The sequence below is a fragment of the Rattus norvegicus genome, chromosome 5 (genome assembly GCF_021556685.1).
Source record: "Rattus norvegicus strain SHRSP/BbbUtx chromosome 5, alternate assembly SHRSP_T2T, whole genome shotgun sequence".
NCBI classification, from domain to species: domain Eukaryota; kingdom Metazoa; phylum Chordata; class Mammalia; order Rodentia; family Muridae; genus Rattus; species Rattus norvegicus.
Genome location: NC_141538.1, coordinates 137294535 through 137321678, shown reverse-complemented (window position 1 = coordinate 137321678; position 27144 = coordinate 137294535). Strand labels below are relative to the sequence as shown.

Sequence of the window (27144 nt, the reverse complement as noted above, 5' to 3'; positions counted from 1 at the left end):
AACAAACAAAAACAAAACAAACACTCAGAAAAAGACCTCTTGAAATAGAAACGCAAATATTAAAAACACAAACCCGCATCTTCAAAGGAAGGGACCATTGAACACACTAAAGGAGAAAAATAAAATAAAAGACCACGAGCTGCTTCTCCTGTCAAGAACCAAACTCATGCACACTCCAGCTCCTGAGACTGGAGCAGGATGGTGTGGATTCCAGGCCCTGAAGGGGATGGAGGCAGGCGAGTGTGGTAGTGGAGAAGTAGCTAAGAGCTTGAATTAGAAAGTCGAAGTGGAGGAGGGACGGGGCAAAAAAGAAAAAGAAAGAAAGAAAGAAAGGAAGTTGAAGTGGGGGTGGGGTGAGAAACCCTTGGGACTAGAGAGGGCTTTTGAACCTCAAAGTCCACCCTCAGTGACACACCTCCACCAACAAGGCCACACTTCCTAATCCGTCCCAAACAGTTCTACAACTGGGGACTGAGTGTTCTAACATGAGGCTGTGGGAGCTGTTCTGTTCAAACCACTGCAGGGCGGGAAGGGAAGATTCCTATCTGGAAATAAGAGGATTTTACAGATTGAGTGAGCCTAGTGGTACCTGGAAAATGAAGTTAGAATGAGAACTCCAAGACGTGTCCTCATCTTTTCCAACAGGATGCAAAGTCAAGCAGGTGAGAAACCAGTTACTATTTTATTTTATTTTATGTGTATAAGTGTTTCACCTTCATGGATATAGGTAATATACATAAGTGCAAGGTTATTATCCCGTGTCTAGAGGACACACTGTGTGCAAGTTTGCTATCCCATGTATAGAAGACACACTATGTGCAGGATTATTATCCCACATCCAAGAAGACACAGTACGTACGAAGTTATTCAGTGCATCGTTGTTAGCAACTATAAAATATTAAAAGGAAAACAATGGTTGGACTCATGAGGGTTCACTGACAGAAATGAGATGATACAGGGGACGAATCTGTGTAAACAGTCATGAAATAATTCCCAATGCTAGTTTTGTCCTGAAAATAGAAGCAGAGGCTCTGGTGATGGCTCAGTGCTTAGGAGCGGAACTCAGAGGCCTTGAGTTCCGTGTCCCACACCACATAGAGTGGTTCACAGCCATCTGGAAGTCCAGCTCCACGGGACCTGACTCCTTTTTCTGGCCTCTGAGGACACCTGTACACACACACACACACACACACACACACACACACACACACACACACATGCACAAATGCACGCACAGTTGGAAAACATGAGAGTGGGGCTAGAGGGATGGCCTGGTGGCCCAGAGCACACACTGCTCTTGCAGGATCAGCCTTTCTTAACCATCCAGCCTTCTCTCCAGCTCTACTTCATGGTTCTCTGTCTTTTCTCAAAGTTTTTTTTTTTTTTTTTTTAAATGTGATCATGACAGAAAATCCCTCAGTTTTCAGGAAAAATAGGGAAAGTAGGGCAAAAAAATAGGGAAAGCAAAGAAAAAGGGATTCGGCTGGGCAGTGGTGGCGCACAGCTTTAATTCCAGCACTCAGGAGGCAGCCACAAAATGTCTAAGAGACTAAAACCTAAGAGAAAAACTTTTGTTTTTTGCTTCGATTTTGTAGATAGGCTCTCACCATGTAGCTATCTAGCTGTCCCGGAACTCACTCTGTAGACCAGGCCTCAGACTCAGAGATCTCTGACTCCCGAGGGCTGAAATTCAGGTGAGTACCACCACACCTGACTCAAAACAAAACAAAACAAAACAAAAAACCAAACATATCCCGCTAGCACCTTCTACAAGAAATGATTTCATTTTGTTTATCCCACTTGTGTTAGAAGTTTAGCTTCTTTGTCTTTTGGAGGGCAAAATTGGATTTATATAGTCCTCATTAGTCTTGCTAAACCAATGAAAACAGAGGTCCTTAATTTTCGTACTCCCAGAAAGGCAGAGAATGTGCTGGGTGTCCCCAATAAGATGCTTATTTCCTCAAAGGCTGTGGTTTCCTTGTTCACTCCCTAATCACGTGACAGACTCTAAATCCCCCCCCCCCCCCTCTTGCTCACAAAAGGCTCCTCTTCTTCCCCAAGGGCATAGGACCGAAGGCACGAGCCTTTAAAACACAGATAACAGCAACAGCAGCAACCCAGTTTAAATGATTTGATCAGACAAATAATTCAAGCCACAGGTCATAGGAGGGTGTCTGGGGCCAGCTTAGGTTACAAAGTAAGACTCTCTAGGGAGTGGAGGCTGGGGTGGGAACAACTTGCTAGAGCCTGGTGGTACACACCTTTAATCCCAGAGGTAGAGGCAGGTGGTGGATCTCTGAGTTGGAGGCCAGCCTAGTCTACAGAGTAAGTTCCAAGATAGCCAGGGCTACACAGAAAAACTCTGTCTCGAAACAAACAAGAACAGGGGTCAGTAAGGAAAACTTGTCGTTGCTTAAAGCTCCTCTCTGTCTAGCTGCCTGTCACTGATCATCTCCCACAGGTCAAGCCTGGCTTAGATGTGTGGCCTGAGCCCCCTCCCTCTCTATCCATCCTCACAGCTTCAGGTCTGATTTCTTCATTCCGTCCTGATTTGCTTCCCGATTGGATGCCGCATAGACAAATGAGCCCATCCCTACAGAGTGCCTCTCTGTAAGTGTTCCCTGCAAAGGGGAAGGGCACCAGCCACCTCCCAGGACTCAGAAGTGTCCCCCACAACCCCCTCTCCCCCATCAACCCAGTAAAGCACAACCTTCTGCTTATCTGTTATCTTAGGATGTCACACACTAACCAAGGACAGTCACACACACACACACACACACACACACACACACACACACACACACACGAACACACACCCCTTTTTGTTTTGCTAGTGGTTTTGCTTGTTTTTTTGTTTGTTTTTGCAGGGACAGTCTTACTGTCCTCACTGCACAGACAGACTGTTCCCACACTCAGCATCTTCCTGTCTTTACACTGGGATTACAGGTGTGTGCCACTATGCCCAGATTCAAAAGTATATCACTAACTTAGTTTTAATTTTCATTTTGCGATGTGGTCTGGCCATTCAGGAACTCAATATGTAGATCAGGGTGGTCTTGAACTCAGAGATCTGTCTGTTTGGCTTATTCCTCTCCAGAAACTTTTTTTTAACATTTATTTTTACGATGAGTATTTTGCACGTATGCATGGTCATTGTGTTCATGCCTGGTACCCAAGGCAATCAGAAGAGGGTGTCCAATCTCCTAGAACTGGAGTTACAGAGAATCAGTGCCCACACACAAGGTATGGTTCATACTGTGGGATGCCTAAATTGTATGGTGTGGGCATCCGGGATTCACTTTGCGTGGAGAAAGGACAGAGGTGCTCATCCTTAGCGGGAACCATCGATCCTGCCCTATGAAAACCTACTGCGTTAGTCTGGAGGGATTATGGCGTCTCTTTTGTCTGCAGAGGCTTGTGTACCCGCCCTGCCTCTGTCATCCAGTCTTCTGTTTCTCCACTGAGATTAAAGAGGCTGTCTTGACTGAAGTCTCAGATCGCGGTTTCCCCAAAACCCGTTTGGGTCAAACAGTTGCTCAAAACTGTAGGTTAGAAGGTCTAGGTGGAGAAGGGCAGACACAGTGTCTTTAAAAAGTGGTAAAGTCCAGTGATTTCCCTGAGGCATAAGGCCTACAACGAGTTGTGGAACTGGATGGATGATGAGCTGGGAGGCATTGGGTGGGTGTGGCCTTGACTCCGCCCAGTCGCTCAGGGGCAAATAAAAGCTCCACGCAGCCATTGTGGGATTATGGCGTAGCGGTGTTGGGATCCATGCCTGTGACGGTGTGTGGCGCCAGGCTAATCTCCCGGTTTGTTCTGAACTTGGGACTCAGCCGACATGGAGCAGGACAATGAGCAGCAGGCTATGCACCAGTCTCCCATGGTGAGTCTGGGGCCCACCCTAGGGTGGTGCAGGTGTTGGTGGAGAATGGATTGAAGGTGGAGGGGAAGGGGGCCCAAGTCAAAGGGAGGCTTGTTAGTTAATCAAGTGTGTTTTTAAAGCAAGCGTTAGAGCCTGTGTTGGGTGGTGAAGGTGGACGGGTTCAGCTGAACTTTAGAGAGAGAAATTTATGTACCATGGGAAGGGTGGGGAGGAAAATCTTACTAATTGGAGCCCTTTGCCAAACTCCACTAATAGAGTAGATTACTTTTTTCCTTCCTTCCTTCCTTCCTTCCTTCCTTCCTTCCTTCCTTCCTTCCTTCCTTCCTTCCTTCCTTCCTTCCTTTTTTTTTTTTTGTTGCGGGGGAAGGAGTTTAAAGATGGCGTCTCTGTGAGCCCTGGCTATCCTGGAACTCTGGGTAGACCAGGGATTTTGAGAGCGATTGTCCTGTGGGAATGCTGGGGAGGACATTTATTTATTGGACTCCTTTGCCAGACTCCACTGGCGTTTTTTTGGGTGGGGGGCGTGGTTAGGGTAGTGGGGAGGTTGAAAGGTAGGTAGTTTTTCTGTGTAGCCCTGGCTGCCTTAGAATTTGTTCTGTAGACCAAGCTGGCCTCAGACTCAGATCTACCTGCCTCTGCTTCCAGAGTGCTGGGATTAAAAGGTGTGAGTCACCATGCCATTTTTTTTTTAAAGTCCCCCCCCACCCCCCACCTCCGGAGCTGGGGACCGCGCTTCCTAGGCAAGCACTCTACCTCTGAGCTAAATCCCCAACCCCGCCATTTTTAAAAATGTAACAATTTTATTTATTTTGAGACGGGGTCTCCAGGTCAACATAACCCTCCTATTCTGGGTTATGTTGACCGGAGTAGCCTCAAGCTCAGAGACTGGCTTGCCTCTGCCTTCCAAGTGCTGGGATTAAGGGTGTGTCATGCTTAATTTATTTTTTGGTGGGATTAAGGGTGTGTGTCACCACATCTGTCTTTAATAACAGAAATATTAAAGCCTCTAACTCTAACATTCCCTCCAGAAGTTTTCAGAGAATATGGAGGCTCACTTGAAGGTCATACTTAGAAAGCTATTGTGATAATCCAGTGAGGGGTTAAATAGTGAGCCTTAGCCTACAGAGGAGAATCTGAACATGGGGAGCCATTATGGAACCAGAACTGGTGGGAAATGTTTGGAAAATAGAGGGCTACCCCTGACAGGAAGAGGCCAAGCATCCCAGAAGGAATCCTCCACAAGCTTTTTTGAGAAAGTCTCTACATAGCCTGGCTATCCTAGAATTCATTATGTAGACCAGGCTAGCCTCTAACCCCCAGACCCATGTGGCTCTGCCTCCTGAGTGCTGAGACTAAGGAATGCACCCACATATCCAGTCTCCCCACAAGTCTGGCACAAGTCTACTCTGACTTGAGGGCTTGCCGAGGGTTGAGGGCTCGCTGTGCAATGGTTTATTTTATAGGTATATGATGCATACTGAGTACGATAATCCCGTTTTCCCTCAGATCTCCTCCAACTTCTCTCGTGCCCTTTTTAAGATTGCACGCTGAGTTTAAATGGTTATGTCTTGTTCCTTATTTTTTTTAAAGATTTATTCATTTATTATATATAAGTACACTGTAGCTGTCTTCAGATACACCAGAAAAGGGCATCGGATCTCTTCACAGATGGTTGTGAGCCACCATGTGGTTGCTGGGAATTGAACTCATGACCTCTGGAAGAGCAGTCAGTGCTCTTAACCACTGAGCCATCTCTCCAGCCCTTGTTCCTTATTTTTAGGAACCCACTGGATTTCATATATGCCTGTGGGTTTTGGGCTTATTTACTACATCACGAATAATTTACCAGTGCCATAACTGAGGCCCCTTCCCTCAGTAACCTTATAAACGGCCACTAAGTCCTTAACTAAGGGTGCAGTTTCATGTCCCTGTTCCCCTCTAACGTTTAAAAATGTGCCTGCATAGCCAGAAAGTTATTATTATTATTTTTTAGAATCTCTATAGTCCCTACGGGTCTGGAATTAAAAAAAATTTTTTTTTCTATTTATATGAGCACACTGTTGCTCTCCTCAAACACACCAGAAGAGGGCACCAGATATCATTATAGATGGTTGTAAGCCACCATGTGGTTGCTGGGATTTGAACTCAGGACCCCTAGAAGAGCAGTCAGTGCTCTTAACTGCTGAGCCGTCTCTCCAGCCCTGGTCTGGAATTTACTATGAAAACCAGGCTGACCCTTAATTCACAAAGATCTGCCTGCCATGTGTCACTGTATCCAGCTTGCCAAAATACTATTAATTCTGTTAAAATTAATAACAACTTTTTTTTTCCCCGGAACTGAGGGCCGAACCCAGGGCCTAGCAAGCGCTCTACCGCTGAGCTAAATCCCCAACCCCAACAACTTCTTTTGTATATATTCTGTAACTATTTTCTTCATGGTAAACTGCTTAAGTTCAAAAAGTACAATTGGCATTGAATCAAACTTTCATATTTCTAATCTAGAACTCAGTATTACATGTTGTTTAAATTACAATAATATCCTTTTGTTTTTGTTTTTTGTTTTTTCCAGACCAGGTTTCTCTGTATAGCCCTGGCTGTCCTGGAATTCACTCCTTTGTAGACCAGGCTGGCCTCACAGAGACCTGCTTGCCTGTCTTCTGAATACTGAGATTAAAGGTGTGGACAGCCACACCCAGCAAATAATATACTTCTAATTGTACTTTCTCATTTCCACCTCCAGAGGCAGGAGGCAGAGGCAGGTGGATCTCTGAGTTCAAGACCAGCCTGTGGAGAGTTTCAGAACAGCCAGGGCTACACACAGGAACCTTGTTTTGGAAAAGAAAAAAATGTTTGCAGGACAGTCAAACAGCAGTGACTTGGCCACTTTGTTAACCTGGGGGTGAATTCCTGTCTTTATAGCTGCCTTTGCCGTGGGATTTGAGATGGGATTTTTGCTTTGTCCTATGAGATAGGATTTCACCCTGCAGCTCTGTGTCTAATATGGAGCCCAGGTTAAGAGCAAACTGACTGCAGGCATGTATTGATCAAACATGGGAGTTTTTTTTTTCCTGTTGGTCTCTTTTAAGTTTGAGCTCCCAGTTTCTTTATGGCATGCCTAACTTGTCCTGGAACTCACTTTGTAGACCAGGCTGCTCGGTCTATCAAACACAGATCCGATTACAGATGTGGACCTCTCAGAGCCTGGTAGCCCCAGATACACCTTATTAGAATTCTTTTAGGTTGGGAGTGTGCTAACAGTGGAATTCTCTTAGAATTTTTAGTGTAACATGAGTGACTAATGGCCACATTGGTGTTCTCTGAAGTCCCCAGCAGTCCCTCACCTAACAACTTGCACTTTAAATGTATCGGGTCATTAGTATTTAGAATGGTCAAAAACAAAACTTCACCTGCATAAACATCTCATTCCATGCACCATTAATAAAACAGTGCTTAACAGTTAGACGTAGCCTGTTTTACTCAAATGCAAACGCGGTCTGGTGGGATGGCTCAGTAGGTAAAGGTGCTTGCTGCCAAACCTAGTGACCTGAGTTCAATCCCTGGGACCCACCTGCAGGAAGGGAGGTTTTCATCATGTATGTATGTATGTATGTATGTATGTATGTATGTATGTATGTATGTATCTGTGACTCTGGCATCCCGGAATGCAGAGATCTGCCTGCCTATGCTTCTGGAATGCTGGGATTAAGGGCATGTCCCAACACACCCAGCCAAGAGGTTTTATTTGTATGTGTATCATGTATGGGACTCTACGTGAGTGTGAGCATGCATGAGGAGGTCAAAGGACAATATTGCATGTTATTCCTTGTCTTCCCGCTGTTTGAGACAGGGGCTAGTTTTGGTTGTTTACCAGTGTATGTGGCACTGGGATAAGAGATACACTTTTTAAAAAAAAGATTTATTTACTTTATGTATGTGAGAACGCTGTTGCTCTCTTCAGATACACCAGAAGAGGGCGTCAGATCCCATTACAGATGGTTGTGAGCCACCATGTGGTTGCTGGGAATTGAACTCAGGATCTCTGGAAGAGCAGTCAGTGCTCTTAAGCCCTGAGCCATCTCTCCAGCCCCAAGATGCATTTGTTAATGGAGTCCAGCATTACATGAATTGGAATTCTGTTTGTGTGGTAAATGCTTTGGGCACTGAAGTACCTTCCCTAGCTCTGGTCTTTTCAATCTACCCATTCTGGTATCCAGGAAGAAAGCGGTAAACTGACAGTTTGACGCCCCTCTTATCATTAACAACATGGAAAGCTCCATTCTCAGACAGAATGAGCTGCTCCAGGCAAGATGCCACCTGCAAAGATCCAAATACCACAATGGCCACATAAGCATAACCAATGAGGTCCCTTGGTTAGCAAACACATATTCCATCTTGGCTGCCCTGGACCCAGGAGTGGTAACTCGTGCCAGTAAACCTTAGCAGCAGGATGTTGCCAGTAAGTAGGCAACACCCTGGGCTACACAGTGAATCTCAGCCAGCCTGAAGTGGAGAGTGCAGAGCAGACTCTTCTCAGCCTGTCAAGCTCCTGTGACCAGCCATGGTCAGTTAACCCTTGGCCTGTCCTAGGGTAAGGAACGTGTGGAACTTAGAAGTGGAGCAAAAGGAAGTTTGTTTTCATGTGACTTTTCTTGCAGGATAACGAGATGTTGATGCCAGTGTCGCATATGCCTGGGTCTTCTGGAAACAGCGGATTTCATCAGCCACCAGCCCCTCAATATTTACCAGAGTTGATGAGGCCTTATATGGCCTCAGCTGAGGAATTCAGATGCAGTGAGGGAGGATGGGAGCCACAGTTCATTAGGTCACTACCTGAGAGTGGTGCGAGGTGCCCCTCCCAGCTGATTCCTACACCTTCCCAGAATTATTGTCAGAGATCGATTGGGAGGGGATCCCATGTGATGCCAGTCGGAAATCCAGGTACTCTGGGAGTGGCCATTTCCTTCAGTGAGAATCTGATGTCTCAGGGTGGCCTGTCAAGCCCAGCTTCCTGTGGAGTCTCAGTGATGACCCACAGCAATGCCCCAACAATGCCTTATTCTGTATCCCCAACAGTACCTGCCACCACGGGCTCTTTAAAACCTGGAATATTTTTGGTCCCAGGCATGCCTTCCACTGAGACCCATGCTGTGACCCCCTATATGAATCAGATGTTGCACTCGGTAAATCCTGAAATGGTCTCAGCTAGGTTCCAGCAGTTGCTACCTATAGACTCCCAAGATTCACTTGCGACCCAGTCAAATGTCCAGGAAGGACCTTTCATGTGTGAGCAGCCCACACCTGCTCCACAGGAGAGAGAGACCGCCAGTACTTCAAGAGGGGCAACCAGGAGACGGTCCCTAGTTTTAAGGCCTTACGTCTGCTCATATGATGACTGTGGAAAAGCTTACACCAAGCGCTCTCACCTCGTGAGTCACCTACGCAAACACACAGGTGAATGATGTGTTGGGTGTTGGGCGGGGAAAGGGGTATAGGAACCTTGGTTCCTCCTAAACCGTTCTTAGATTTATTTTATGTGAATGAGTGTTTTACTTTTATGAATGTCTCTGTACCATGTGCATGCCTGGTGCCCACAGAGATGAGAAGGCTTGGATCTCCTGGATGGAACAAGAATTATAGATGGTTGTGAGCAACCATATGTAGGTGCTGGGAGTCGAACACGGGTCCTGCAAGAGCAACAAGTACTTTAGCAGTACCCGATTAACTCTACTCAATTGACCTCCTTGCTACCACCCCAATGTTCTGGGTTCCTGAATGAAAGACATGTACATACATAGGCTTTATGTTTTTATATTTCTTAAGCAGCTCAGTGGCTGGGCCACTTCCTAAACTTTTTTTTTAAAGATTTATTCATTTATTTTATGCATGTGAGTACACTGCAGCTGTCTTCAGACACACCAGAAGAGGGCATCAGATCCCTTTACAGATGGTTGTGAGGCACCATGTGGTTGCTGGGATTTGAACTCAGGACCTCTGGAAGAGCAGTCAGTGAGCTGAGCCATCTCTCCAGCCCTACTTCCTAAAGTTCTATGTGGCCAATTACCTCATATTCCCTAGTTATCACTTGCTAGAACTTATATTCCATTGTGGCTGCCCCGGACCCCCCAGACCTGCATTCCCCCAGCTCCTACATGACAGCTATGTGCTCTGTCCTGTACGTCTCAGGCATGGTGTCCCCTCTTTGCCTTCTCCAGGCACCACCTCCTCCTTTGGTCCCTTGCCTAGGAATCCTCAAAGTCTGCCTCTGTATCTCTGCCCAATCATTGGCATCAGCAACTTTACCAATCAAAACCAAGTGGGGGCAGGGCTTCCTCAGTGTCTTGCAGCCGATGTGCAGATTCTCATGCAATTTTGGGGTCCCAGATCAACATAATACAAACAGCATTAGACCAAACTCACAACACTTAATTCCTGAGCCAATTGCCAAGCTCAACACAATTGAGCTTGTTTTACACAAGACTACCCTTTCTCTTCCAAGCTTGGAGGCAAGCCCTCCTGGCTCACTAGCCTGCCATCTCATCTGGTGGTCTTTACCTCCCACTGGTCTTCCTTTCCCACCTTGTGGCTTTTTGTACCTAATTTAACTCTTCCCCATTCTCTTCCCTAGGTGAGAAGCCCTACATATGTGACTGGAAAGGTTGTAAATGGAGGTTCTTCCGCTCTGATGAGCTTGGACGACATAAACGGATCCATACCAGATATCGACCACATAAATGCGATGAGTGTAACCGAGAGTTCATGAGATCTGACCATCTCAGGCAGCACAAGAGAACTCACCTGCCCAAGTAAGACTTCCTGCAACCTCAAGCCAACTGTGGACAGACAGATGGGACAGATGGTCCTCTTGCTCCCGGTCCAGGAGCTTTAGCTCTCTTTCCTGTAGTCTCTAACCCAAGATTCTGTTGCCCAAGACCAGATCATCTCTGGGGTAGGTGAAAGTTCAGATGGAGACAGGAAGATTAAGTGGTGGGGAGGCCCACATGAAGCTCTGGACACCATCTTGGATTCCTCAAAATCTGGTACCCCCACCCCCCAGATGAGAAGGCAGGGCCAGAGATAGGACTTGACTGCAAAGCTCTTACCTCCCGTCAACCCCAAGCATGAAACTCTCTCGTGCCTGTTCCATGAAGACCCATGTTCTCTCCCTGGGTCTTCCACAGTTTCCAGGGCAGGACCATGAGAAGGGTCTTTGAATACTAGACTTTTTACATCTTCGTGCTGGAAGATACTGGACATAAAGTGTGTACAGCATCAGATTCTCTGGCCTTCACTGTCTACATGCCCAGAGTTTGTCTCTTCCCTCCACTCTTGCCTTGAATGCCCGTTTCAAGACATGGCATCTGGCATTTCATGGGGCCACCAAAACCAAGCCTTGTGAGGAGACTAATACGGATGGGAGATAGGAGAGAGGCAGGCAGCTAATCTCCTCACCCCCATGAAAGCACCGTATTTCGATGACAGCACAACCTGTGGGGAGACCTGCCAAATAGCAGACAGGCCTGCATCTTCAAGGTTGCCCATTTTGGAACTGTTGCCTTGGGCTACTTCCCATCCTTTCTTCTCCACTTGATGTTCTCCTTCCTATTCCTTGGCTTTGAATGTCCCAAATAAAAGCGTGTAGGCTGTTGAGATGGCCTGGGGAATGGGAGGGCTGAGGACAAACCCACAGTAACTCCAGGTGGAAGATTGTCGTCATACGCACTTTCGAGAGTCCGTGATCTAGTGTGTGGATCCCTGGGATTGAACTCAGGCTGTCAGCCTTGGCAGCGAGCACCTTTCCCTCATGAATCATCTTGTTGGCCTTTGTTTTGCCTTTGAGATGAGTTACATAGGCTAAGCTGACTGGCCGCCTTCTCGTATTTGCCTGGAAAGTTCTGGAGTTAAAGGTAAACTCCTAACTGGTTGCCTCTCCTGCCTGGCTTTCTGGTTTTGAGGGACAGTAATTATCCTGGTAACTCATCCTGGTCATCTAGAACTTCTGTATTAAATTGGTCATTTTACTGAGCATTAAGCTAATAGAAAAGAAAAAAGGAGCTCATGCCAAGCCAGTGGCAGAGTCAGATCCCCAGTATCATGACTGTTTTTACAAAGTGGGTCTCTTCCTTAAGACCTGGCACTTTTTACAGATATTCTTAGACTTAGGTCCAGTCCTGTGCCAATTGACTATAGAAAGGTGATATCATCTTAGGCTTAAGGGACCATGTTCAGCCTAGCTAGGTGCAGTGTCCCCTGGCAAGTTCTCAAGAGTCAGCCCACAAACCTCCACGACACAGGACTTGAGGGACAGCTAAAGGATGTGCCAGGAACAAAAGACATCACAGATGTGTCATAGTCAGACCTAAAGGACTTAGCCATGCCTCGTTCTCTGGACACGTCCTTGTGTTGTTGGTTGAGCCCTGCACTGGGCACTGTGGGTTTAGAGGCAAAGTCACCATGACTGTTAAGGAGCAGAAAAGACCATGGGCAAAACTTTATGAATATGTTCAGTGCAGTCAGGCACCAGATGCTCTGGGTAAGCCCCCATAGCCTTGGCTGTGCTGGCTCTGTTCTGCATGGCCACTGACAGGGTCACTAGCCAAAGCAAGTGTGGGCAGCCATCCTGACATTATGTTAAAAATTAAGGGCTTCCCCTGTGTCGAGCTCCAGGCAACTGAGATTAGGGATACCAGAAGTCTCTTGTTCCTAGGTGAATGCCAGCTTTTTCTATGAGGCAGGTCATCTGGGGAGATGATGGGCCAGAACTGGTCTTTATCTTCCCCATGACCATGTGTGAGACCAACAGGATTGTTAGGATACAAGATGGGTGCTCTTTCCCTGATAACATTTGCCAAGGGTGAATTGGAGAGCAATGGTGACCAGAACTGACCCCTGCCTGTAGATGTCAGAGCTACTGAAAGAGCTGTTAGAAAATGCTGTGAGCTTGCTTGGTATGGCAAGTTGAACATATGATACAACACATTTGCCCCTTGAGCCTCCAGAGATGAATCTGCTCTTGGATTGTTTTAACTGGTACTGTTATTGTCTTCATCATATATGAATCCATTGCTAAACAATGCAGCGGCCAGTTTTGTATAACTTTACTGTTCCTACTCTGTCTGAGCTCCAATAAATTTTAATACAAAGATTTTTGTCTTAAAGTTTGGAATTTCTTTGTTCACATTGTTCTATCAATTACTTCCTGAGTGAGAATGGTGCCCACAAGTCACATGTTTGAATGCTTGGTCCCCAGTTGGTGGGACTGTTTGGGAAGGATTGAGAGGTGTAAGTTGTAGGGAGCCGCAGTTTGCTCAAGATACCCTAAGACCAAACTCTCTGCACAAAGATTTATTTGTCCCAGAGGGCAGAGATGAAGGACAAAGACAAAGAGGGGGAAGGGAGAAAAGAGGCAAGGGAAGGAAGGGTGTTGTTGTAAAATATAAAAAAATTTAAAAAGTATGATAGTCTTATCCCCACTAGGTCCAGCAACTCAGTGCCCCAAGATATCTGCTGGAGATCTTAATTCTCAGTCAGCAAAGCCTCTCACCCGCTTTGCTCCATCCCATATCACACTGCCGAAGGCCTCTCTCTGAGCCTGGCAGGAATCTCTCTACCTATCTAGTTCCCAAGGCAGGTTTCCATGCCAGAAACACACATCCCAACTCCGTGGTGGCCCAGACCAGCTGCCCCACACTCCATTACACTTAAATCTACACATAAAAGAACACACAACACAATAACATTTGACCCAATTGATAAGATATAATTGCCCACCTAAACATACAAAGCCTAGTACCATCCATCCCTTAAGAACATTAATAACAACCTATAAATACACATAGCGGAATCTTAATGTCACCTGCCATATTGTCCTGCCAGGACTTCTCTTCCTCTCCCTCCTGTTTCTTCCTCCTTTCCATTCCAGTCTCCTCCTCTTCCTTCAAACTTCCATCCTTCCTTCTCATCCACAGGCCTCCTCCTATCTTCTACCTGTATTTTACAAATTCAATGGGGATAAGGTTCTGGTGAAGTCACCTAAGTACAACTAGGCAGCTGTCCTTGGGGCAGTGGAATTAACACCACAATACAGAGAACTCCAGGGCACACCACACAGAAGGGGACAGGGAGGATTAGACAAAGGACTGCCTTTGAATAGAAGATGCCCACAGACAATGAGTTTATAAAGGTAAAGGGGGAAACTCCTAGAACAAGGTGTTTAATTCTGATAGGGCATGTTAACTAGGTGAGTCAAAGGGGCTTTTGGTTGCTAGAATTCAACGCTTTGATACCTGGATCTTGGTAGTCAGCCTCAGGAGGAGGGAGTGGCCAAATGAGGGAATAGACCTTGGGTACCTTAGGGATTCTATCTAAAGGGTTTTAGCAAGGCAGAGGGAAGGAGGGAGGAGGGCAAGGCCTTCCACAGCCATGTTTGCCAGGCTTGAGCTGCCTCAAGTTCCTTCATAACTTTGTTGAAGGTGTGTCACTCATAGACTTTGAGGTGTCAAAATGTCTACAACCTTCCCAACATGATTTCTCTGCCTCCTGTGGACATGGACCCTCGGGACCCATGACCCCCCCCCCCCCCAGTTAAACGCTTTCTTGTATATGTTGCCTTGGTCACAGAGCTTTATTACAGCAATAGAAAAGTAAGGCGACATCGTGTTCAGAGCAGGGTATAGTGGCACATACCCATGATCCCATCCTTTGAGCAAGTGAGAGGAGGAGGACTAGGGACCTGAGGTCATTCATCCATGGTTACATAGTTAGAAATCCACCTGGGCTATGCGTCACCTGTCTTGAGGAGGAGGAAGAGGTACAGGCTTAAACGCTCTTGAGACTGAAGTAAGAGGAACACTTGAGTTCAAAGTCTGGCCTTCTAGGAGGGTGATGGTCTATGTAGTCCAGCCTGGTCTAGAACTTGATATGCAGGGTTTGAAGTTGAGGTCACGTTCCTGCTTCAGCCTCCTGAGTGCTGAGATCACAGGCACGGAATTCACTTTATTGAACTTTGAGGTGTGCTGAGTTTGTTGTTTGTTTTTATTTCAATACTGGTAAAGCAAGTCCTCTCTTGTTGAGCCATGTCCCCAGTTGCCTAGGCTAGCCATTCATTGACTCAACACCTTGCATTTTTTAATTGTTGCTGCCTCAATCTTCCAAGGATGAGGTCTGCACCACCAGGCCCAGATTACTCTAACCTTTCTTGGTTTTTGTTTGCTTGTTTGTTTTTTTATCAGGAAATCGCTATGTAGTACCGGCGGGTGGGACTCAGCCACATAGTCCTGGCTGGCTGCCAACCCTCAGATCTCTCTCTCTCTCTCTGCCTCAGCCTTCAGAGACCTAAGGTCTTATCTTAAGCACACTGCCTCATGCTTTGTGTATCATATGCTTGTCTTCTGGCAAAGGGAAACAAAACTATTCCCAGCCCTGTATGAGTAGGAATTCATTATCCTACCTACTTAGAAAAATGTTTTTAAGGGCTGGAGAGATGGCTCGGCGGTTAAGAGCACTGACTGCTCTTCCAGAGGTCCTGAGTTCAATTCCCAGCAACCACATGGTGGCTCACAACCATCTGTAATGGGATCCGATGCCTTCTTCTGCTGTGTCTGAAGATAGCTACAGTATACTCATATACTTTAAATAAATAAATCTTTTTTTTTTTTTTTTTTGGTTCTTTTTTTTCGGAGCTGGGGACCGAACCCAGGGCCTTGCGCTTCCTAGGTAAGCGCTCTACCACTGAGCTAAATCCCCAGCCCCTTAAATAAATAAATCTTAAAAAAAAAGATTTGTGAGAGATTAGAGGTAGACACTGAGGGATTCAGCAGGGAACTTGGAAGTTACTGTGGGTATAGGAAATTCTCAGATTGTGAGGCAGGAGTTCTAGAAAGCAGAGCAGGGTTATTTGAGAGGACAAAGAAAGGCTGTCCAGGGCCCTAACCCTGCACATCTAGCACTCTCAATTGTAATTCTTCTTGTGCATTCCTCAAAAGACTCCTGTGTGTGCCCTGAGTGTTGAAGGGCATCTGGGTTCTTTCCAGGTTCTGGCTATTATGAATAAGGCTGCTATGAACATAGTGGAGCATGTGTCTTTGTTATATGTTGGGGCATCTTTTGGGTATATGCCCAGGAGTGGTATAGCTGGGTCCTCAGGTAGTTCAATGTCCACTTTTCTTTTTTTTTTTTTTTTTTTTTTTTTTTTTTTTTTTATTAACTTGAGTATTTCTTATATACATTTCGAGTGTTATTCCCTTTCCCGGTTTCCGGGCAAACATCCCCCTCCCCCCTCCCCTTCCTTATGGGTGTTCCCCTCCCAACCCTCCCACCATTGCCGCCCTCCCCCCATAGACTAGTTCACTGGGGGTTCAGTCTTAGCAGGACCCAGGGCTTCCCCTTCCACTGGTGCTCTTACTAGGATATTCATTGCTACCTATGGGGTCAGAGTCCAGGGTCAGTCCATGTATAGTCTTTAGGTAGTGGCTTAGTCCCTGGAAGCTCTGGTTGCTTGGCATTGTTGTACTTTTGGGGTCTCGAGCCCCTTCAAGCTCTTCCAGTTCTTTCTCTGATTCCTTCAATAGGGGACCTATTCTCAGTTCAGTGGTTTGCTGCTGGCATTCGCCTCTGTATTTGCTGTATTCTGGCTGTGTCTCTCAGGAGCGATCTACATCCGGCTCCTGTCGGTCTGCACTTCTTTGCTTCATCCATCTAGTCCAATTGGGTGGCTGTATATGTATGGGCCAAATGTGGGACAGGCTCTGAATGGGTGTTCCTTCAGTCTCTGTTTTAATCTTTGCCTCTCCCTTCCCTGCCAAGGGTATTCTTTTTCCTCATTTAAAGAAGGAGTGAAGCATTCACATTTTGATCATCCGTCTTGAGTTTCGTTTGTTCTAGGGATCTAGGGTAATTCAAGCATTTGGGCTAATAGCCACTTATCAATGAGTGCATACCATGTATGTCTTTCTGTGATTGGGTTAGTTCACTCAGGATGATATTTTCCACAATGTCCACTTTTCTAAGGAACCTCCAGACTGATTTCCAGAGTGGTTGTACCAGTCTGCAATCCCACCAACAATGGAGGAGTGTTCCTCTTTCTCCGCATCCTCGCCAGCATCCGCTGTCACCTGAGTTTTTGATCTTAGCCATTCTCACTGGTGTGAGGTGAAATCTCAGGGTTGTTTTGATTTGCATTTCCCTTATGACTAAAGATGTTGAACATTTCTTTAGGTGTTTCTCAGCCATTCGGCATTCCTCAGCTGTGAATTCTTTGTTTAGCTCTGAACCCCATTTTTTAATAGGGTTATTTGTCTCCCTGTGGTCTAACTTCTTGAGTTCTTTGTATATTTTGGATATAAGCCCTCTATCTGTTGTAGGATTGGTAAAGATCTTTTCCCAATCTGTTGGTTGCCGTTTTGTCCTAACAACAGTGTCCTTTGCCTTATAGAAGCTTTGCAGTTTTATGAGATCCCATTTGTCGATTCTTGATCTTAGAGCATAAGCCATTGGTGTTTTGTTCAGGGAATTTTCTCCAGTGCCCATGTGTTTGAGTTTCTTCCCCACTTTTTCTTCTATTAGTTTGAGTGTATCTGGAGGTCCTTGATCCACTTGGACTTAAGCTTTGTACAGGGTGATAAGCATGGATAGATCTGCATTCTTCTACATGCTGACCTCCAGTTGAACCAGCACCATTTGCTGAAAATGCTATCTTTTTTCAATCGGATGGTTTTGGAGCCTTTGTCAAAAATCAAGTGACCATATGTGTGTGGGTTCATTTCTGGGTCTTCAATTCTATTCCACTGGTTTGTCTGTCTGTCTCTGTACCAATACCATGCAGTTTTTATCACTATTGCTCTGTAATACTGCTTGAGTTCAGGGATAGTGATTCCCCCAGAAGTCCTTTTATTGTTGAGGATAGTTTTAGCTATCCTGGGTTTTTTGTTATTCCAGATAAATTTGCAAATTGTTCTGTCTAACTCTTTGAAGAAATGGATTGGTATTTTAATGGGGATTGCATTGAATCTGTAGATCGCTTTTGGTAAAATGGCCATTTTTACTATATTAATCCTGCCAATCCATAAGCATGGGAGATCTTTCCATCTTCTGAGGTCTTCTTCAATTTCTTTCTTCAGAGTCTTGAAGTTCTTATCATATAGATCTTTTACTTGCTTGGTTAAAGTCACACCGAGGTATTTTATATTATTTGGGACTATTATGAAGGGTGTCGTTTCCCTAATTTCTTTCTCCGCTTGTTTCTCTTTTGTGTAGAGGAAGGCAACTGATTTATTTGAGTTAATTTTATACCCAGCCACTTTGCTGAAGTTGTTTATCAGCTTTAGTAGTTCTCTGGTGGAACTTTTGGGGTCACTTAAATATACTATCATATCATCTGCAAATAGTGATATTTTGACTTCTTCTTTTCCCATCTGTATCCCTTTGATCTCCTTTTGTTGTCTGATTGCTCTGGCTAGGACTTTGAGAACTATATTGAATAAGTAGGGAGAGAGTGGGCAGCCTTGTCTAGTCCCTGATGTTAGTGGGATTGCTTCAAGTTTCTCTCCATTTAGTTTAATGTTAGCAACTGGTTTGCTGTATATGGCTTTTACTATGTTTAGTTATGGGCCTTGAATTCCTATTCTTTCCAGGACTTTTATCATGAAGGGGGGTTGAATTTTGTCAAATGCTTTCTCAGCATCTAATGAAATGATCATGTGGTTTTTTTTATTTCAGTTTGTTTATATAATGGACTATGTTGATGGTTTTCCGTATATTAAACCATCCCTGCATGCCCGGGATGAAGCCTACTTCATGGTGGATGATTGTTTTGATGTACTCTTGGATTCTGTTTGCCAGAATTTTATTGAATATTTTTGCATCAATATTCATAAGGGAAATTGGTCTGAAGTTCTCTTTCTTTGTTGGGTCTTTGTGAGGTTTATGTATAAGAGTAATTGTGGCTTCATAGAAGGAATTCGGTAGTGCTCCATCTGTTTCAATTTTGTGGAATAGTTTGGATAGTATTGGTATGAGGTCTTCTATGAAGGTCTGATAGAATTCTGCACTGAACCCATCTGGACCTGGACTCTTTTTGGTTGGGAGACTTTTGATGACTGCTTCTATTTCCTTAGGAGTTATGGGGTTGTTTAACTGGTTTATCTGTTCCTGATTTAACTTCGGTACCTGATATCTGTCTAGGAAATTGTCCATTTCCTGCAGATTTTCAAGTTTTCTTAATATAGGCTTTTGTAGTAGGATCTGATGATTTTTTGAATTTCCTCTAATTCTGTACTTATGCCTCCCTTTTCATTTCTGATTTTGTTAATTTGTACACACTCTCTGTGTCCTCTCCTTAGTCTGGCTAAGGGTTTATCTATCTTGTTGATTTTCTCAATGAACCAACTTTTGGTTCTGTTGATTCTTTCTATGGTCCTTTTTGTTTCTATTTGGTTGATTTCAGCTCTGAGTTTGATTATTTCCTGCCTTCTTCTACTCCTGGGTGTATTTGCATCTTTTTGTTCTAGAGCTTTTAGGTGTGCTGTTAAGCTGCTGACATATGCTCTCTCCTGTTTCTTTCTGCAGGCACTCAGCGCTATGAGTTTTCCTCTTAGCACAGCTTTCATTGTGTCCCATAAGTTTGGATATGTTGTACCTTCATTTTCATTAAATTCTAAGAAGTCTTTAATTTCTTTCTTTATTTCTTTCTTGACCAGGTTATCATTGAGTAGAGCATTGTTCAACTTCCATGTATATGTGGGCATTCTTCCCTTCTTGTTATTGAAGACCAGCTTTAGCCTGTGGTGGTCTGATAGGACGCATGGGATTATTTCTATCTTTCTGTATCTGTTGAGGCCTGTTTTATGACCAATTATATGGTCAATTTGGAGAAAGTACCATGAGGTGGTGAGAAGGATGTATATCCTTTTGCTTTAGGATAGAATGTTCTCTAAATATCTGTTAAGTCCATTTGGTTCATGACTTCTCTTAGTCTGTATATGTCTCTGTTTAATTTCTGTTTCCATGATCTGTCCATTGATGAGAGTGGGGTGTTGAAATCTCCTACTATTATTGTGTGAGGTGCAATGTGTGCTTTGAGCTTTAGTGAGGTTTCTTTTATGTATGTAGGTGCCTTTGTATTTGGAGCATAGATATTTGGATTGAGAGTTCATCTTGGTGGAGTTTTCCTTTGATGAATATGAAGTGTCCTTCCCTATCTTTTTTGATGACTTTTAGTTGAAAATTGATTTTATTCAATATTAGAATGGCTACTGCAGCTTGTTTCTTCAGACCATTTGCTTGGAAAGTTGTTTTCCAGCCTTTCACTCTGAGGTGGTGTTTGTCTTTGTCTCTGAGGTGTGTTTCCTGTAGGCAGCAGAATGCAGGGTCCTCATTGCCTATCCAGTTTGTTAATCTATGTCTTTTTATTGGGGAGTTGAGACCATTGATGTTGAGAGATATTAAGGAATAATGATTATTGCTTCCTGTTATATTCATATTTGGATGTGAGATAATGTTTGTGTGCGTTTCTTCTCTTTGTTTTGTTGCCAAGACGATTAGTTTCCTGCTTTTTCTAGGGTGTAGCTTGCCTCCTTATGTTGGGCTTTACCATTTATTATCTCTTGTAGTGCTGGATTTGTAGAAAGATATTGTGTAAATTTGGTCTTGTCATGGAATATTTTGTTTTCTCCATCTATGTTAATTGAGAGTTTTGCAGGAGAAAGTAACCTGGGATGGCATTTGTGTTCTCTTAGGGTCTGTATGACATCTGTCCAGGATCTTCTGGCTTTCATAGTCTCTGGCGAGAAGTCTGGTGTGATTCTGATAGGTCTGCCTTTATATGTTACTTGACCTTTTCCTTTACTGCTTTTAATATTCTTTCTTATTTTGTGCATTTGGTGTTTTGACTATTATGTGACAGGAGGAGTTTCTTTTCTGGTCCAATCTATTTGGAGTTCTGTAGGCTTCTTGTATGTTTATGGGCATCTCTTTCTTTAGGTTAGGGAAGTTTTCCTCTATGATTTTGTTGAAGATATTTACTGGTCCTTTGAGCTGGGAGTCTTCACTCTCTTCTATACCTATTATCCTTAGGTTTGATCTTTTCATTGAGTCCTGGATTTCCTGTATGTTTTGGACCAGTAGCTTTTTCCATTTTCCATTATCTTTGACCATTGTGTTGATGATTTCTATGGAATGTTCTGCTCCTGAGATTCTCTCTTCTATCTCTTGTATTCTGTTGGCAATGCTTGTATCTACGGCTCCTTGTCTCTTCCTTTGGTTTTCTATATCCAGGGTTGTTTCCCTGTGTTCTTTCTTTATTGCTTCTATTTCCATTTTTTTAAATTCCTTCACCTGTTTGATTGTGTTTTCCTGGAATTCTTTCAGGGATTTTTGTGATTCCTCTCTATAGGCTTCTACTTGTTTATTTATGTTTTCCTGCGTTTCTCTAAGGGAGTTCTTCATGTCTTTCTTGAAGTCCTCTAGCATCATGATCAAATATGATTTTAAATCTAGATCTTGCTTTTCTGGTGTGTTTGGATATTCAGTGTTGTTTGCTTTGGTGGGAGAATTGGGCTCCTATGATGCCATGTAGTCTTGGTTTCTGTTGCTTGGGTTCCTGCGCTTGCCTCTCGCCATCAGGTTGTCTCTGGTGTTACCTTGTTCTGCTATTTCTGACAGTGGCTTGACCGTCCTATAGGCCTGTGTGTCAGGAGTGCTGCAGACTTGTTTTTCTGTTTTCTTTCAGCCAGTTATGGGAACAGAGTGTTCTGCTTTCGGGCATGTAGTCTTTCCTGTCTACTGGTGTCAGCTGTTCCTGCGGGCCTGTGTCCTGAGTCCACCAGGCAGGTCGCTTGGAGCAGAAAAGTTGGTCTTACCTCTGGTCCCATGGCTCAAGTTGCTCGCTCGGGGGTGGGGGGGCTGCTTTTGAGCTCTCTGTGAGGGCAGCAACCAGGAGGGCCTGCGTTGCCTTTTCTGGGAGCTCCTGTGCACCGGGGACCCAGATGGCTTTTAGGTGTTTTCCTCTGGAGTCAGAAATGTGGGCAGAGTGTAGTCTCTCTGGCTTCCCAGGCGTGTCTGCCCCTCTGAAGGTTTAGCTCTCCCTCCCATGGGGTTTGGGCGCAGAGAACTGTTGACTGCGTCCCTTCAGGTCTGGGCGGTGTCTGGACTGTGGGGGACCTGCCGCTCCAGTGCCCCTATCTTCCGGTTCCCAGAGGCTGTATAGAGTTTCCTCTTGGGCCAGGGATGTGGGCAGGGGTGGGCAGTATTGGTGGTCTCTCCCGCTCTGCAATCTCAGGAGTGCCCACCTGTCCAGGCGGTGAGCTCTCTCTCCCAAGGGATTTGGGAGCAGTGAGTTGTGGGCCGGGATCAGCGAGGTTGGAGCTCCAGCTAAAAACTGGAAGTGTCCGGTCCCAGAGGAATTTTGCCTCTGTGTGTCCTGAGACCACCAGGCAGGTCGCTTGGAGCAAAAAAGTTGATCTTACCTTTGTTCCTGCGGCTCAAGTTTGCTTGTGGGGGGCTGCTTTTGAGCTCTCCGTGAGGGCGGCAAACAGGAGGGCCTGCGTTGCCTTTTCTGGGAGCCCCCGTGCACCAGGGACCCAGATGGTGTTAGGTGTTTTCCTCTGGAGTCAGAAATGTGGGCAGAGTGTAGTCTCTCTGGCTTCCCAGGCATTTCTGCCCCTCTGAAGGTTTAGCTCTCCCTCCCACAGGATTTGGGTGCAGAGAACTGTTGACTGCATCCCTTCAGGTCTGGGCGGTGTCTGGACTGTGGGGGACCTGCCGCTCCAGTGCCCCTATCTTCCAGTTCCCAGAGGCCGTATAAAGTTTCCTCTTGGGCCAGAGATGTGGGCAGGGGTGGGCAGTATTGGTGGTCTCTCCCACTCTGCAGTCTTGGGAGTGCCCACCTGTCCGGGTGGTGAGCTCTCTCTCCCAAGGGGTTTGGGAGCAGTGAGCTGCGGGCTGAGATCAGCGAGGTTGGGCTTTAGCTAAAATGCTGGTCTCTTCTTAATCACCACTAATTTCTTAGCTCCAGCTAACTGAAGAAATAAAGTTTCATAGATGTGAAAAACAAAGTTATAAAAACAAGGTTTTGAGAAATACATCTGGTGGTCAGGATGCCTATGACAAACTTGTGACCTTTCTGAGAGATACATCTGACGTCATGATGCCCAGTGATATGATAAAGTTTTGGTGGTCAAGATTCTAAGCTAATTAAGCAATAACAACTGTTCTCGGAAAGACCCTACCCCTCTCTGTGGTAGATCCCAAGAACAACCACAAGATGTCATCCTGACCCTGCCTGACCACCCAGTTCATCCCCCCCCCCCAAGGGACATGCCAACTTAGCCCTTTCTCAGTGATTCTCCAAGGCCATGTGTAGGGCTGGACGAGGAAAGTGACCAACTGAGCCAAGAACAGCCCCTTGAGCAGGCTAGCCAATACCTGACCAGATCCTTTGTCCTGTGTACTACCAATGAGAATAGGTCAGCTAACCCTGTTGCTGAAGTCTGCCCTTTGTAACGAATAAAAGTTGTGTGTTTTTGGGTTCGGGGTTGCCTCTCCCTGCGAGGATGAGCAGCCCCACATACGTAGAATAAATCCTTATACCCTCATGCTATTGTCACTTTGTTAATCTGTGCTCCATGGGTGGCACTCCTGAGGTAATGCCACTATGGGGTCTTACAACATAACCAGCATCAATTGTCCCAGTGGTCGCTATTTTTCATTCTAAAGCCGGAGCCACATGGCAGAAGATACCATGTTCTGCTGCTTGCTGGGACTAGAACACCCCCTCTCCCATTATTCTACTCCCAGCTTTCTGTTTTCCAACTCCCTTTCTGCCTAAGCTTGGCTTTCCTGGAACGTGTTCTGTAGATTGACCTTGAACTCTGCATGGCTCTGTCTCCTGTAATGCTGGGATTAAAGGTGTGCACCACCATGCCTGGATCTAAATTTAGCTGGGTAGAATCTTTCCAAAAAAATCCCTTAGTCTGTTATCTCCTAGAACACAGGATTCAATTCCATTTCACTTCCTGGTGCCCCTTTAATACGTAAACAATATATTTTATATTTGTCCTTTCTAAGCTTGCTACACTTGCTCAAAACACTCTTCAGAAGACTTAACCAGAGAAAAAGTCTCTCCTGTGATTTTTTGAGACTTCCTTTGTCAATGCAATTAATATAAATCTCTTTGCCTTATTCTCAGGTAGACTGTTCAGTCAAGGGCAAAAAGCAGACACATTCTTCACCCAAAACTGCAAATACAGTCTCTAGGCCATGTACTGAAGTTCTTCTCCACTGAAACCTCTTGAGCTAGCTCTGCACAATTCAAATCTCTCTCAGTAACAAAGTCTTCCATATTTCTACTAAGATAGCCCATTAAGTCCCATTTAAAGCATTCCATTGCTCTCTAAATCCAGAGTTCCAAAATACACATTCTTCCAAACAAAAGCCTGGTCAGGCCTATCACAGCAATACCCCAGTCCCTGGTACCAACTTCTGTCTTAGAGTTTTACTGCTGTGAACAGACACCATGACCAAGTCAAGTCTTATAAAGGACAACATATAATTGGGGCTGGCCTGCAGGTTCAGGGGTTCAGTGGTTCAGTCAATTATCATCAAGGTGGGAGCAGGGCAGCATCCAGGCAGGCATGGTGCAGGCAGAGCTGAGAGCTCTTCATCTTCATTTGAAGGTTGCTAGAAGAAGACTGACTTGTAGGCATCTGGGATGAGGGTCTTAAACCCATGCCCACAATAACACACCTATTCCAATGGGGCCACACCTTCAAAGAGTGCCTGCTACTCTCTGGGCCAAGCTCACATACAACCTAACCTTCCAATTTCAGTTATTTTTATTGTCTTTGAGTTTTTTGCCTGCATGTTATGTGTCTGCATACCTGTGAGCACTTGGACCTAGGGAGGCCAGAATAGGATTTGAATCTCCTAGACCTGGAGTTACACACAGTGAACCATCATGTGATTGCTGGGAATTGAACTCAGATGCTCTGGAGGAGCAGCCAGTGCCCTTAACCACTGAGCCATCTCTCCAGCCCTGATTTCTCCTTTCCCTGCCCTTTCTTTTTCTTTGCCTCATTAGAAACAGGGATGAGTAGATACTACTACTCCATGCCATCCTGCAAGTCCATAGCTTCTCCCTTAGAGAGAGAGAGAGAGAGAGAGAGAGAGAGAGAGAGAGAGAGTGTGTGTGTGTGTGTGTGTGTGTGTGAGAGAGAGAGAGAGAGAGAGAGAGAGAGAGAGAGAGAGAGAGAGAGGACAGAGGTTCCTAGTCTTGTGTCACCTAGAGCCATTTTGCTTTACCCTAAACCTGACTCCTCTCTCTTTTTATTCCCCCTACAACCCCTCCCCCCCAATTCTGGGGGCCGTCTGGTTTTGGCTTCTGTTAAACTGCTTGCTTCCTTCACACTTTACTTCCCCCTACAACTGCCAACCAGGATGTAGTTTTTCTGTGTTCTTTGCCTTTAAAAGCTCCGTTGTAACACGCACTTGAGACTGCTCTGTGAGAAGTATTCTCCAGCCAGTTGCTAGCTTAGTGCAGACTCTCAATTTGGACTTTGGTTCTGCTGAGTGGTCTCTCTGTCCCTTCCCTCCACACTCCATCCCCCAATTGTGAGCCGGGTGGGCAAACCTCCCCCTACAGTATCTACGTAGCACACTATCCACACCAGAGTCTACTGCTGTTCTCACTAGCAGGTCTCGGAGAGTGTTTTATATCAAACTAGAGCCACCAGAATCTTCTCTGACTCCAATTTATGGATGCACAGTGCTTAAGTAAGCCTTCTGAAGGATCCTAGCTCATTTTCTTCAAATCAATGCCACACGATTGGAGCTTGTTCTGGTAGATGAGTTTATCTCGGTCGAGCTAAGTGCTTGTCTTGGGCTGGATGATGTGGCTGAGATGGTAGAGATTGGCCCAGCACACAGGAAACCTGGGTTCCATCCTCAGCACCACATACTGTGGTGTGGTGTGGCTGTGCTGTCTATGCTTGCAATCCCATTGCTTGTGGGATGGAGGCAGGGGTGCCTCGCACTTGCAATTCTCCATCAGCCTCCCGAGTGCTGTAATCAGTGACAGATGCTCCTTAACACACCAGGCCTCACCTACCTTCCTTGCTCATGGCTTCTGAATTTGAGTCAGAGTTAGAAAACATTTTCTAGGGGTTGGGGATTTAGCTCAGTGGCAGAGCGCTTGCCTAGCAAGTGTAAGGCCCTGGGTTCGGTCCCCAGCTCCGAAAAAAAGAAAAAAGAAAAAAAAAAAAGAAAACATTTTCTAAATTGTTTTTAGAAAAGATTTAATTATTTATGAATTTTATGTCTGGGTACTTTGTCTGCATGTGCATCTGCACACCAGAAGACACCATCAGACAGCTGTAGGCTGCCATGTGGTGCTAGGAATTGAACTTAGGGCCTTCGGAAGAGCAGAGAGTGCTCTTGAACCACTGAGCCACCTCTCCAGCCCCTCTTAGTCCTTATTTAGAGGAATTCACTTCCTCCTCCTAGTGCTTAAACAACCGTGGATATTATACTTACTATTTTTAACTTTGGTTTTTCAAATTATAAATATTTTTGGAGAAAAATACAGTTTTACAAGAAAAACTGATTTTTTTTTCTTTCAGAACTGTTGGCTTGCATACCAGCACTAGGAAGCCTGGAGAAACATACACTTTAAATCCCATCCCATGGGAGGCCGAGGCAGGAGCTCAGAACATTCAAGACCAGATTGGGCTACAGAGTCTGACTTTGTTATAAACAAACAAGCAAACACACACACACACACACACACACACACACACACACACACACACTATCTGAAATCTACTGTCTTAAATGAAAAGTTTGCCAAACTAGTACTAGGCCAATTCTGTTTGGAGAAACCAGGGAATCGGAAGTTACCTAGGGGAAGTGCATGGAATCCCATAGTATCTCTTATCTAGTCCTGTGAAGCTCCCACTGACCATCTCAGTTTGACAGTGGGAACTAGCTGGCAGACAAGGGCTCCAGGCCCTTGAGTTGAACGACACAGATTGGCCATCTCCTTGAAGACTGAATTGTAGAATACAGTGAACTGCCAGTGCCCTAGATGTCCTAGTGGGACAATGCTGTGTTTACAACTCTCTTTACCTTTGCTGTGTTATTTCTGCTTAGCCTTCTCTACTCTGCAGACAGAATCTTTAACTAATGTGCAGACAGATTCACAGCATGGCCTCTGATTCTTTCTTGGTTAGAATTCTGCTCTGTCACAGACCAGGTCCCATGGTGTAATGCTTGAT

At 45.2% G+C, this 27144-nt stretch overlaps 1 protein-coding gene across 2 annotated transcripts; it reads left to right on the top strand.

Annotated features, from left to right (window-relative positions):
* The first annotated feature begins 3050 nt into the window (after nucleotides 1-3050).
* On the top strand, nucleotides 3051-26719 carry Klf17 (KLF transcription factor 17). 2 transcript variants are annotated; one of them, NM_001431158.1, is given in 4 exon segments: nucleotides 3051-3883; nucleotides 8539-9334; nucleotides 10509-10686; nucleotides 26491-26719. In NM_001431158.1, coding segments are annotated over 4 exon segments (1152 nt in total). In that variant the 5' UTR covers nucleotides 3051-3838; the 3' UTR covers nucleotides 26624-26719.
* The last annotated feature ends 425 nt before the right edge of the window (nucleotides 26720-27144 follow it).